The sequence below is a fragment of the Cibotium barometz genome, chromosome 9 (assembly GCF_041138505.1).
Source record: "Cibotium barometz isolate CiBa-2024 chromosome 9, ASM4113850v1, whole genome shotgun sequence".
Lineage (NCBI taxonomy): Eukaryota > Viridiplantae > Streptophyta > Polypodiopsida > Cyatheales > Cibotiaceae > Cibotium > Cibotium barometz.
In genome coordinates this window covers 30,126,348-30,139,988 of record NC_141054.1, presented here as the reverse complement: position 1 = coordinate 30,139,988, position 13,641 = coordinate 30,126,348, and the positions used below count along the sequence as shown (strand labels likewise).

At 44.6% G+C, this 13,641-nt stretch overlaps 1 protein-coding gene across 1 annotated transcript in view; it reads right to left on the bottom strand.

Annotated features, from left to right (window-relative positions):
- LOC147635442 (GroES-like zinc-binding alcohol dehydrogenase family protein) overlaps positions 1 to 11,262 on the bottom strand; it is a 52,840-nt gene extending 41,578 nt beyond the window's left edge. Inside the window, exon 1 of the mRNA XM_086802703.1 lies at positions 10,790 to 11,262. Coding sequence (XP_086658829.1) covers positions 10,790 to 11,053 — 264 coding nt within the window. The 5' untranslated portion in view covers positions 11,054 to 11,262. The remainder of the gene's footprint in view (positions 1 to 10,789) is intronic.
- Between the last annotated feature and the right edge of the window lie 2,379 nt (positions 11,263 to 13,641).

The following is a 13,641-nucleotide window of genomic DNA, read 5'->3' as shown; positions in this document are numbered from 1 at the left end:
CACAAAACAAGGGATATGCTCGATCTGAGAAACTACAGGACGGTTATGGTTGGCCACGTGTTGGCCAAACTCTATGGTGCAGTGTTGGAGCAAGAGCTTAACTTATATGCTGAGCGAGCAGGTTTACGCTCATCAGGGAGGGCAGGCAGGCTTCAGGAGAGCTTTCTCTACCACTGACCATGTATTCACTTTGAGATGTATGATTGATCAGGCCACAGTGAGGAAGAGAAAGCTCTATTGCTGCTTTGTGGATTTCCGCAAGGCATTTAACACAGTACCCGAGAGAGGCTCTTTCAGCGCCTACAGTCTCTTGGCATACCAGCAAATATGACATGGGGCATCTATGCATTATATGAGCAGGTTTTTGGGCGAGTCAGATGCCCAGGAGGTATGTCCGAGACTATTGCTAGCACCATTGGTGTGTGAAGCAAGGATGCCCACTTTCCCCGCAGCATTGGCTATGCTAGAGAGACAGTGCCACCAGGCGCATTTTCAGGAGCCCCAGACGAAGGGATGGCTATTTGACACATTAGTCACACCAGCACTGATGTATGGAGCAGCGGTATGGGCGCCACGCCTTGCTACCCATTGGTGGACACAGATAGAGAGACCATAGGCCCTCATGATGGCACGCATGATACGCAGCAAACCATCAGTACCTCATGACATTATCCGGGCAGAGGTTGCTGCGCCTCCTATGATGGTAGAGGCCATATTCCAGACTATATGCCTGCTAGACAGATTCAGAGAGATGCCACAGGACAGATTGTCATAAAGAGCTTTTGAGGCATCTAGACAGCTGGCTGAGGCAGGAGACAGAGGATCATGGTATGCACAGATCACACATTGGTTCTCACAGCATGGCCTAGACATGGATCATCTACCACCATTCCAGTATGACAGGGATGCACCACGTATCCGTCTCTCTCATAGTGAGAGGAACAGAGTATTGAGACAGGACCTATGGCAACTCTATACACGAGAGACATGGATATCGCCTACACAGCCTCTTCCACCGAAGATGCTGTACTACAGAGATCACTTCATGAGTATCACTGATGATGGATTTATAGAGAGGCCTAGATACATGGAGGGCTTTTTACCACACAGCTCTCGAGTAGCTATTGGTCAGCTTCTCATCACATCGATTGGAGATCGAGACTAGCAGAGCAGCACGGATCCCCCGAGAGGAGAGGGTATGCAGATTGTGCAAAGAGGAGGTGGAGAGTGAGGAGCATTATTTATGCAGATGCAGAGCATATACAGCCATCAGAGAGAGATATCCCATTTTATTCAGAGAGCCACATTCCCTATGTTAGCTCTTTGAGGCAGCAGACCAACGCATACTGGGGAGATTCATTCTAGACATACAGCGTCACAGAGAGACATCATTACAAGCTCAGACAGCTCCAAAGGGGGGATGACAGACACAGATTACTACATTTTTTCAGAGATCCACCCCACTCCCAGCCCCTACACAGCAGGGAATTACTCTCCAGAGAGCAGAGACACTCATAGCCCGCAAGAGACAAAGGACACCTGGCTTTCGGACACCACGCCTATACCAGAGAGAGATGACAGAGATCAGAGCTCAGTTTCACAGAGAGGGTGCGGAGCGACTGGCTCGCTTCAGAGCAAACCCAGGCATGTTCTTTAGGGAGCTGTGGACACCCCCTTCATTGATGTATACCATTTTATACTCCCAGTATGGTACAGGATGGAGCTAGCTAGGTTGCATATCATGATTGTATACTCCATGCATAATACATATAGCTTTGCATTCTCCTAGTAGTAGAGCTCCATCCCCTCCCCCACTCATTGTACTTATTGCACACCCAGATTCAGCTTTTTAATTCAGTACTTTTTCATTTTGTTGGGATGACAGAGGATACCCCAAGACGTTAATAAAATATCTCTCTCTCTCTCTCGCACTTCTCAGATCAGCACACTGCCACACTCTAGTGCTTATCTTGCTTCCGCTCTATGCCCTCTTTCATGGTATCATCGCTCTAGGTTCAGAGTTCTCTCTGCTGCCCCAGATTTTGCCCTATCTACAGCCCCTTCACCTCTGCATTTTTTTCAGATTTGCAGCCCTCTGGTTGCTGCGTTTTCCGGACAGTTGCTGCTAATCACTCTACCTTCACTTGGGCTTCATCGGCTTCAGCCTGAAGGTACCTTCTCATCAGCGTTTTTTCTTCACAGGAGTGTGGAACTGGTCGACCTGTATTTTCAGGTCTGCAGCCCCTTGTTTGGCTACGTTTTCTTCTCCAATGGGCGTTACCTATTGCAGAGGGGTTCTAGTGGTGATTCCGGCTTTGGTGGCAACCTTGGTACCTCTGGTGGACACTTCTTCTTCGTCTGAGATTGTGCGTTTTTCTTTAGGAGAGCCCGAGTTCTCGTGAGGACTGTCTTAGTTGTTGCCTTTCCCTCTTGCACCTTCTTACAGCAAATTCCCAGGCTCTGTGTGGCTGTTTTTTTCTCTCTATATCAAATCAGCTTTTTTTTGCTTCCCTCTTCTGGTGGCCTCAAGCTTGCAGGTACACTTGACAGAAGCTCCTACGTTTTTTGCTACATGATAATTTTCGGGTGCTGTCCAGCCTCTTAGGGCTGCATTTTGGTGGGAGGAAGGGACCTACATCAGCGTTTTCTGATTTGGACAGTTTTGATCTTACGAGGTTTGGTCCTATTGGTTGGATCAACGATTGCAGTTTCAGATTTGGCTCCCGTACCACTTTCTTGTTATTTCCTGGATGAGGCAAACAAGTTGGATGGTGGTAACTTTCAGTCATGGAAGTTGCAGGTTACTTCTATTCTCAGGGAGTATGGTTTGATGGAGTTTCTCTCGTACAAGAATCGGTGCTTACCGGACCTTGCCTCTGCGGAGGATGTGTGTCGGTGGAGGAAGACTGACGGACAGATCTATGGCTTTCTCCTCCTGAATTGTCAAGATTCGGTTCTTCGACACTTTATCCATGCACCTTATGATGCTTCTACTTTCTATGTGTGGCACTTGCTTTGTGACCTATATGGTGATGCCAATGATCGGCAAATGGTTTCTACTTCTGGGTGCTATGCAGCCAGTGATCTTGTGGATACTTCTTTTGGAGATGTTCCTGCAGTGAAGGATAGTGGGCTAGTTTTACTCACAACATCTGAGGATTTTGTTTCTCCTATTGCCTTGCCTTCACTTTCTGTGCATACTTCTCCTTGCCAGGATGATATCTCTGGTAATGTTTTTGAGGAAGACAGTGGGCTATCTTTGCTCACAGCTTCTAAGGGGGATTTGTCGCCTATTGCTTCACCTCCGACTCTTTCTTCGACAACCAGTGACCGGGATGAGTTGCTGGTCCCTTTGCCTTCTATGGAGGAGCCTACTTCTACGATGTGTGATGCTATTGAGGAGGCTACTACTTCAATTACCACTACTGTGAATGTTCATATTTTCCTTAACTCTGTGTGAGGTTCTGGATTGTGGTCAGGTGTGTCCGTGACCGTGCCTAGGGCCCAATGGTACTTCCAAGGATTGAAGAATTGGGATTTGGTTTTGGTTGGGCTTGTGGGTTCCCGACATCAGTTTTCAGAGGGGGCAGTTGAGTTCTTACATATGGCCGATGCCGACCTTCGAGGAGGGTGGTTTTGTACAGCATTGGGCTACTCTTGGTACAGAGTTGGAGCAGATAAGACTCTTTCTTTTGAGGGTATTTTCTTCTTGGAGCTGCAAGCTTCTAGGGATTTCTGTGACACTGTGTTTACATTTGGGTTTGGCACCATTATTTGGTGCAGCACAATGCAACCTACATGGTTGTTTTCTTCCAGAGGAGCAGTGTACTTGGCAACTTGTTCTGTTGCTTTTGTAGCTGAGTTGCTGAGGAGATTGCTTGTGGAGCTTTCCTGGTACCTGTTGTTGCTGCTTTCTTTTGTCTTTGACAGAGGATGACTTCTTCGGCTTCTTGAAGTTTGTTCAGCATCTAGTGCTGAGAGGGGGTGTTAGCATATTCATCCCCAGATTCTACCCATGTATGGTGTCCCCTTTGGATTCCTTTTATGGCCCTTGGTTGTGAGCTAGCCACCCCTATTTTTCCATATTTTCCTAGTATTTTTCCCAAGTCGGGTGTCTTTTCTCCAGTCGGCCAGCTCTGGTTTGTCCAGTCAGCCAGTTGCTTTGCTCCAGTCGGCCAGCCCTCATGACCTATATATAGGTGGGCTAGCCTCTTCACTTTTCATATAGTTTGGTCATCTTTTGTGTCCCTCACTTATGAGCCTAGTTTGTCACTTGCTCGGGATCGCTTCATTGCACTATTTTCAGCATAGTTGCTTCATCTCTCTCTCTTCTCTCTTGCACTGCTCAGATCAGCACACTAGTGCTTATCTTCTTCCGCTATGTGCACTCACATGTGACATACCCAATTGCACTATGGAGGAGTTGCTAGTTGCACTATGAAAGAGTTGCTAGATGACACTACAGCCTACCTCACAATGTCATAAGGGAACCTGCACCGCTTTGGAGCAGCGGTTAAGGAGTTCTACCCAGCTTCAGGGGCAAGGTTTAATTGGCGCAAGTCATGTGGTTTCTGGGTTGGTAACACTCCCAGCCCGACCTGGCACCAAGTTGATTGATATTTCAGTAAAGCAACAAATAGCCTCGCTCCTCCTAAGCATTCAGAGAAGGATCTCTGCCCGTTTATCAATTGTAGGGCGAGTGGTGGTAGCAAATCAGGTTCTTCTGGCTACCATGTGGTATACATCACTCCATGCGGGACCTTCCATTGTTCTTGCATTGGGCAGCTGCAGCGTTCGATCCCTCCCGAACTTTCTTTGGTCTAGAGGAGATGGTCGCCCAGCTCGAGCGAAGGAGCTCGCCTAATGCGTCCTAATTCGGCCTCAAACTCAAGGAGGCCTAGACTTAATAGATCCCACAACCCAAAGCAAGGCCCTTTTGGGCAAGCTGATCGTGCAAGCATAGTTGTCACGGTACGAAAATACGGTACGGTACGGTACCGTACCGTACGGGAATATTCGGTACGATATGAAATTTTGGGATACGGTACGATAAAATACGGTTTTTATTTTTTACACTTACAAGCTATGGAGCTTCAAGCTTGAATGTGAGGGAAGGTTGGGAGGGGAGGAGTCTACAGTGCTTAAGAAACCAGTACATGGATATGTGTCTCTCCCGGTTGGATCTCCCGATTGTCTCCAAAAAAGAACCTGGATGGGTAATGCAACACCAAAGGTCTCCCAGTGTAGCGTTTATGACTAAGGGACCGTCCTTGCACAAATACGAGGAGTGCATCTAGGGTGATAAGTTTAGGGACTCCTCTCTAGATCAAAATGGCCATGTCCAAATGTTCTCCCTTGTGCATAACTTGAGAATCTAATTGTCTAGCCTACCTATACCAGGGATCCCCAAGTGATGTAGCAAGATTCTCTCATCCTACCAATCAAGTGTACACTACCAGTCTACCTCGCCAGATTTTTTAGGTCTCTCCACAACCCCATATGGAATACTGAGTGGACACGAAAGTTGCGAAGTATTGCGAGCATTTGGGATCTTCGTAAAGCAGGGTTTCTATTTTTTTTAAGCATTTGGAAATTTTTTTTCAAGGGAAAAAATTTTTTTGGGGGGGGGGGGGGGGGAAAAAAAACCTAACTCGTACCGTACGATATCGTACGAATTCGTACGGTATCGTACCGTACGACTCGTACGTACGAATAGGTTCGTACGCGTACGAGAAACAACTATGCGTGCAAGGACTGCAACCCAGGGAGGAGCCTTGAAAGGATTTCTTGATCAACCGCATTTTCTCGCGCCTTCCTACCTGCGGAGACCCCTTGACACCGGGGATCATTGGATGTTCTTGAGGGGACAATGGATCTTCTTAGAGGGCCCCCTCCACAATATCAACATTGGCTTTGAGGACTGGTTTGCAGCAACGAGCCTCTTCCACACCTAGCAGCTTCTCCGCCCCACCCTCATCCACGTTCCCCCCACCTGTTAGGAAAGGGAGAGAGAGCCCTAATGTCACGTGCACACCAGTCAGGTGTACAATGACATGGCATCATCATATGGCATCATTAGCATCATAGATATTATCAAGCATTTAATCAGCATTTTACAGGCATTTATCAGGCATTATTGGGACAGCCGACTAACATTTATGGTATTTTATGGTATTTTACGGGAGTTATGCACTGGCGGACTGCAGCCCATCTGGCCGACCAGCAACCTCTCACCCATATAAATACAGGTGCCTCTCCATTCAGTATGGCAGCCCATCCATTCAGTCATCAGCAAGCTCAGTAGTGAAGCGCATCATCCTTTGGATCATCTGGCGTTTCAGCATCAGCAGCAGCACAGTAACGCATCATCAGCATCAGCCCTCATCTCAGCATCATCTACAGTTAACGCATCATCCTCAGCAGTTGTAGTCAGCAAACGCATCTCCCTCAGCATCATATTCAGCATACGCAGCAGCCTACAGTCCAGAATCAGCCATTCAGGTCTGCGTTTCATCATTCATCAGTATTCAGCCTCTGTTCCCAAAGCTCCCTTCAGCGTTTCCTTCCCAGGAGACAAGGGAAAGAGTGGACAGCAGTTCAGCCCGCATTTACAGCATATAGGCAGCATATTCAGCATTACAGATCCATCTGGATCTCATTGTAACCGCATTCTTCATATGAAGCGCATCATCCTTTGGATCATCTAGCGTTTCAGCATCAGCAGCAGCACAGTAACGCATCATCAGCATCAGCCCTCATCTCAGCATCATCTACAGTTAACGCATCATCCTCAGCAGTTGTAGTCAGCAAACGCATCTCCCTCAGCATCATATTCAGCATACGCAGCAGCCTACAGTCCAGAATCAGCCATTCAGGTCTGCGTTTCATCATTCATCAGTATTCAGCCTCTGTTCCCAAAGCTCCCTTCAGCGTTTCCTTCCCAGGAGACAAGGGAAAGAGTGGACAACAGTTCAGCCCGCATTTACAGCATATAGGCAGCATATTCAGCATTACAGATCCATCTGGATCTCATTGTAACCGCATTCTTCATATAATATAGCTGCATTGCATTGACACATATCTGTTTGTCTCTTAAACATCATTAAGTGCAGTTAAGTCAGACTAAGGTTGTGATTACTACGGTCTTCATCCCTCACATGTCACACCTTGGCCGCCTGAACCCTCATTTCTGCCTTCCTTCAGGACACGTGATCAGTGCCCAATAGGGGCCGGCTCTGGGGGCCAACTCAAACTCTGGGCACCTGGTAGAGCTACCGTTGACTCCCAGAGCCGACACAACACAACCATCTGGCCGGCAAGGAAAACATTTGGCTGGACCAGGAGGCTATCGGCCGGCAGATAAAGAGATGGTTCTTGTGTCGGCTCTACAGAAACAGGGATTATTTGTCCCGGGACCTAGCTAACAGCAACAGGTCGGCAAGTCCAATCATGCTTCCAAAGCCTATATAAGGTGGTACATAGCTCATTGTGAGGCATCTCTCACCATTTTGGGTGTTAAGTCATAGACTAGGGTTAGACTAGGTCTTGCTACCTTTTCAAGGGCAGCCTATGGCTTGCCAGATTTGTACACCTTTTTGTACTACATTGAATATACTGAAAACTCAGCTCTCTCTCTCTCTTCTCTCCATCTTCTATATATATTTTGCATCTATATATATTTGTTCTTGCAAGGTGTTCAGGGCTGAAAGAAGACTCCTAGAGCTTCCGCATGTGACATTGATATCACAGCATCAGCATTAGGCTCCAAGGCTAAACACTAATGGTGTCCCAGATGAAGGTACACAGTCCGAGGAGAGTAACACAAGACATGGAAGAAAATCCTAGGAGGTTGGTTGGTGGTGTCCACAAGACCCAAGGGGAATGGCAGCCCTGTGAGTCGGATGCCACTTGGGGCATACCAGGAAAGGCTTTCAGGAAAACAGTTCCAAGGGAGGATGATCCTCGAAGGGGTGGAGTGAGAGTGCTAGACTCAATACTCACGAAAAGAAGACCAAAGAAACAGTTCAGGGACAAGGCAAGAAGACAAAGGGACAAAGTGGAATAGATTCACAGATCTTCATCAGATTTGGAGTGGAATTGGAGAACATTGCAGGGGTTTTCAATGAAAAGGTTGCCAAGAAGGAAAGGATGACAAGCTGAGTCATCCATAAGGAGACAAAGGGATGATGACAATCATCCTAGGTCAGAAGTTGGAATCCCGTCATCAAGTGTAGCAAAAGGGGATGTCATGTGCATGCTCATCCCACAGCAAATCCCTCAAGGGGCAACGGATAAAGATCAAATTTAGAACCATATTCAGGAGCTTCTGCAGCTAGTATTGGCAAGGAAGACATTTGGATGGATCAGGAGACTGTCGGCCAGCAGATAAAGAGATGGTTCTTGTGTATGCTGCAGAAAAAGGAATTATTTGTCTAGTGACCTGGCCGACACTAGGTCGGCCGCTCCAATTGTGCTTCCAAAGCCTATATAAGGCGGCACATAGCTCATTGTGAGGCATCTCTCACCATTTTGGGTGTTGGATCATAGACTAGGGTTAGACTATGTCTTGCTACCTTTTCAAGGGCAGCCTATGGCTTGCCAGATTTGTACACCTTTTTGTACTACATTGAATATTCTGAAAACTCAGCTCTCTCTCTCTCTCTCTCTCTCTCTCTCTCTCCTCTCCATCTTCTGTATACGTTTTGCATCTACATGTTCCTACAAGGTGTTTAGGACTGAAAGAATACTCTCAAAGCTTACGCATGTGACAACCATCTATTGGGGGCTGATGCTCCTCTCATGTTTCATGTTTTATGCTCTTGGTATTCCAGGATGAGATTTCCATGGACAGTTTTGTATCACTCCAATGAGAGTTTTGATTTGTTTTATTTTATTCTCTGTTCCATGATGACATATGCCTTGGATATTTTTTTTCACTTTGATCTCATAGGCCCATTGGGTCTTTAGTAGACGCTTAATATATCTTTCTTTCTTTCTTTCTTTCTTTCTCTCTATCTATTTTTACTATGCAACCGGGCGTCCACAAATGCCTAGTGAGAGGATATGTAACTTTAGCCTGATTGGAGAGGCAGTGCTTCCACACCCAAGAAACTAGTATCATATGTTGATTATTTGATACTTCGCCCAGCAGTGATGTACGGGACTGCATGTTGGGGCCAGACTTGGGAGTGGATGATTGGAGGAGATTGGAGGAGATTGCAGGTTATGATGCTCTCACTCATGATCACTGCATTCCGTTTATCAATGCCATGTTCCAAACTATCACAAACCTACAGCACACATTGCATAGAGATCACCTCCCACCACTGGCTTTGGAGTCCTCTGGCACAGAAGATCATAGTAGCTGAGGAAGTGGGCACAGATGTCAGAGGGTCATAGTGGCTGTTGGTATGCACACACTACCAATTGTCCTGAGTCACATGGTATTAAAATGGACTATCTCCTTCTTCGACCACAGCTCAGAATCCCCTTTCCTTTATCTCTCATGGCAGGAGATAACCACGTCATCCACCTAGATCTGACCGGGCTTCACATAGACCAGACATGGATGAATATCCCAAGCTGAGCTCTCCTAAACTTCAGTTCCACAGAGAGCGTTTCATGCAAACCAACAAGTATCTCCACAGGCATGTCCCATGCCATGAGGACTGCAAATGGCCAGTTCAGAGTATCTTCACATCCCCTTCGGATGGAGACGGGGAGTGCAGCGGACATCCTATGCAAGAGGCGGACATGCAGATTATGTAGCACTAGGGAAACACAGGCAGAGGAGCATTACATTTTGATGCCCACTCTACTGTGAGATAAAAGGACGGAGATACAAGGATGATTCCACTGTCTTTTCAGATAGAGGTTTGGGCTGTGTCTCGAGTGATGCATTACAGAGATCAAAAATGTCTAGGTTTATACCTGCTAGACTTAGTCACCATAGAGACAAACTAATAAGGCAGCAGGATGAAATGCCGGACACCACACAAACATCCATCACAGATTTCCCCCCCAGGTGACTCAGGCAGATACTCCTCAGCCCATGTGACATTAAAGGACACAGCAAGATCCAAGACAAGGCACCAAAGACCGTCACCAAGACCTGCTGGCTCCTCGTACATGCAAAGTCACTAAGGACAGTACAGAGTCCCTTCAGAGATCCAGACACCCCTGCCCCTATTGGATCTTTCAAAAGATGACCCCCTATAGACCTCAAAACCTTTGAAAACTTACTATAGTCCTCATACACACATGCTTCTTGTGAGGGCCCAAAGAAAATGCCATAAAACAATGTGGAGCTAAATTACATACTAGTTTCTAGTTACAAGCAAGGAACAATGTTGTGTTTGGTTTTTATTTTTTCTGCAATATTGAGCAGTATACATAAATTAATCTGGTCGTGATTGATTGGATGATTGATTCCACCATAGTAAGTGCATTCACTTATATCATACAATGTGATCGTTCTTTCACTGCAGTGAGGAAAGTGACAAGCCTAAGGTAATGTGCTTAATGTGCTTAATGGTTATGAGTTACTTATATCAAACAAAGTTGTGTTTCATTTCTATTATAACAATGACTAAGTTAAATTTGCAAGGCCTTGACCTAAATGGTATGTGAGCATACTTACATCAAACAAGCGTAAGCTAGTCTGATTGATGTGATTAAGCAGAATTACAAGGTCTTATTTTCCATTAACGGTAACAAGCTTAAGCTATGATATGATTAAGGAAAGTTTATATGGCCTTAGACCTTAATGGGTTGAAAGGTAACAACTCACCCGGACATCAAGAGGGTTGACAGCAGCAGCTTTGGTGGCGACAAGGACCTCGCTGGAGCCGAGGTCTGGCAGCTTCTCGTTGCTTCGAACCTCCAGTACTTCGGGCCCTCCGAAGCGCGGGAGAACCACTGCTTTGCAGCTAAAGGATCTCTGAAGATGGTGATGGTGGAAACCGTGACAAGAACCCTTTCCTGTCGTGGGAAACGAGGTGGTAGTGCTTAGACTCTTCTTTAAGAAAGAGTAGAAGAAACCCATTTGTCGCATCGACAAGAAGAGAGAGACTCTGCAGAACACCCTCTGTGATTATACAAGAACCCCTCTCTCTCGCGCTACAAGAACCCGAGAAAAACCCACCTCTACCACACGCGCACTCTCTGTATTTCAGAGTTGTGGATTTCAGGTCTGATTGAACTTGTAAAACGTACAAATTCAAGGCCTGCAACTTACTCAACAAAATGTGGGTTTCAAAGGTAAGCTTCTTTTTATGGTTGCAATCTTTACTTTTTGAGCATTTTGGCCATAAAATACTTGTAAAATTTTAATATGCCCATCAAAAATTACGTTGAAGTACAAAAAAACTTGCTATACATCATCAAACCAGTCAATTTAGAAACGCAAGGGTGCCCATCAAAAATCAAGCCTCGTTTGCAATGGCCTTTAAAGCCCACTTCAGCCTCCGAATTTCTACAAAGGGGGGGACTAGCTAACTTTCTCTTTCACCTTTCAATCACTCCTTTACTTTGTGCTTTTTTAACCCAACGAAGATTTAATCAATATCACAAACATGTAAGGATGTAAATTCCATGAGCTTGAGTTTTGGAAAACATGGAAAGTAGCTTTCTATTCAACTCAAATAAAGGGTGAGTAGAAGAACATGCCATCACTAATATTGTGTCTACAGTATTCTTTAGAATTTTGAATAGATTTGCTTTTGCACTAAAATAGGAGAGCCATTTGAGTGGGAACTAGCATTTGCTTGCTTTTTTGCTCCTCTACCATCCCACTTCAAGCTTTTAAGCTAAATACACATATACTATTTAGAGACTTAGCCCCTACCCATCCTAGCTTTTTCAAAGACTAAGTATGCACATTTTTCATTTTCTTCTGCAATGAAGCCAAATTGTGGGTAAATACACATAGACTATTTAGAGACTCAACCCCTACCCATATTAGCTTTGCCATAGACTAAGTATGCACATTTTTCATTTTCTTCCTCCAATGAAGCCAAATCATGGGTAGAAGATTACACAAACAATCATGCACATTTCTTATGCAGTGAAGCCAAACCATGGGCAAAAGATTACACAACCAATCATCATCTACCATCTTGCTTCAAGCTTTTAGGCTAATGTTACGTCGTGGTAGCCACCACCATAGCCAAAGAGGGCCAAGAGCGCTAGCCATAGAGGAGAATGTGGATAACTCCACCACCTAGCCATAGAGGAGAATGTGGATAACTCCACACTCTCGGGCACTTATAGGGGCGTGCTCGCCCATAAGCTTGCCCACCCACCCAAGTGCTCCAGCTTGGGTGCCCTCACCCCTAGTGTTACAAGACCTTTGGTACATGGAGATTTGGATATTCTACAAATTGAATAATAAAGAAATAAACCATAGACACCATAGCATAACATCAAGAGCATGCAGATCAAAGAACACAAGATTAGGTGCAATCCTCCCCCCCAATGTGTGTGTCTTCACTCCCACACACGGTATTTAAATCATATTTCATAAATTTAGCCCTTGGAGCCATAAGTAGCATAGCTTTTCCAAAATTGGGCTTTTACAAAATTAAACCATAGTCCAATACTTTTTAAAGTGTCTCATCAAAAATAAACCTTGCCCAACATATGTACAATGGGCCAACTATATAAAATTAATTATTCTGCACACATGTGCACGGCTAGATAATTTTGTCCAATGTCCACCTTTGTTGTCCCGAACTTATGATTTATACTCAAAAATAGTCCACAATGTTAGATCACAATTACTTTGGAATCACTCATAAAAATAATACTGACAAGTGGGAATCATTACCTAAATGCACTAATATGCTTCACACATAAACCATGCATCACACATAATTAATCGAATTTACTCCCACATTGGATTCACACATAATGTCTTTGCATAATTAATTGGATTCACTCACAAATGCCTTTGTACGCATTGCACGTATTCACAGAGTTGATCAAATTCACTCACAATCAAACTCACACCACACGTCTCACATGTGTTCCAGCTGGTTGGATTCACTCACAAACCAACTTGGGTTATCCTCTAAAGAATTAATCAGATTCACTCTTAATTCTTATACCACATGGGTCACCCTCTCAAGAATTAATCAGAATCACTTTTACAATTAATTATTTAATCACACTTGGGTCACCTAAGATAAATAGTCAATTTTATTATTCGTAACATTCCCCTTACTTAGGTTGCAACTTACGTCAGTTGCATATTTAATTAGCAAGTGAAAAGAGTTAGGATATAATATTCGTCACAACAAATAGAATCCCTCTCAACACTTAATTGTGATAAGTGATCCATCACAGATAAATATCACTAAGTATTTATCACATGTATGCAAAAGAGTATTTTTCACATGTATGCAAAAGAGTATTTTTCAACGAACACTAAGTATTTATCACATGTATGCAAAAGAGTATTTTTCACGAACACTAAGATGAGTGTGTGGTGTCACAAACAACTCATCAAACTTCTTTTGAAATTGAAAAGAAAATTATTTGTAGAGTTGAAATATATTTATACATATATTAAGGTTTATGGGTTCATTGTGAAATAACAATAAGTGACATATATCCTTTGGTGATCAATCGAAAACATATGTG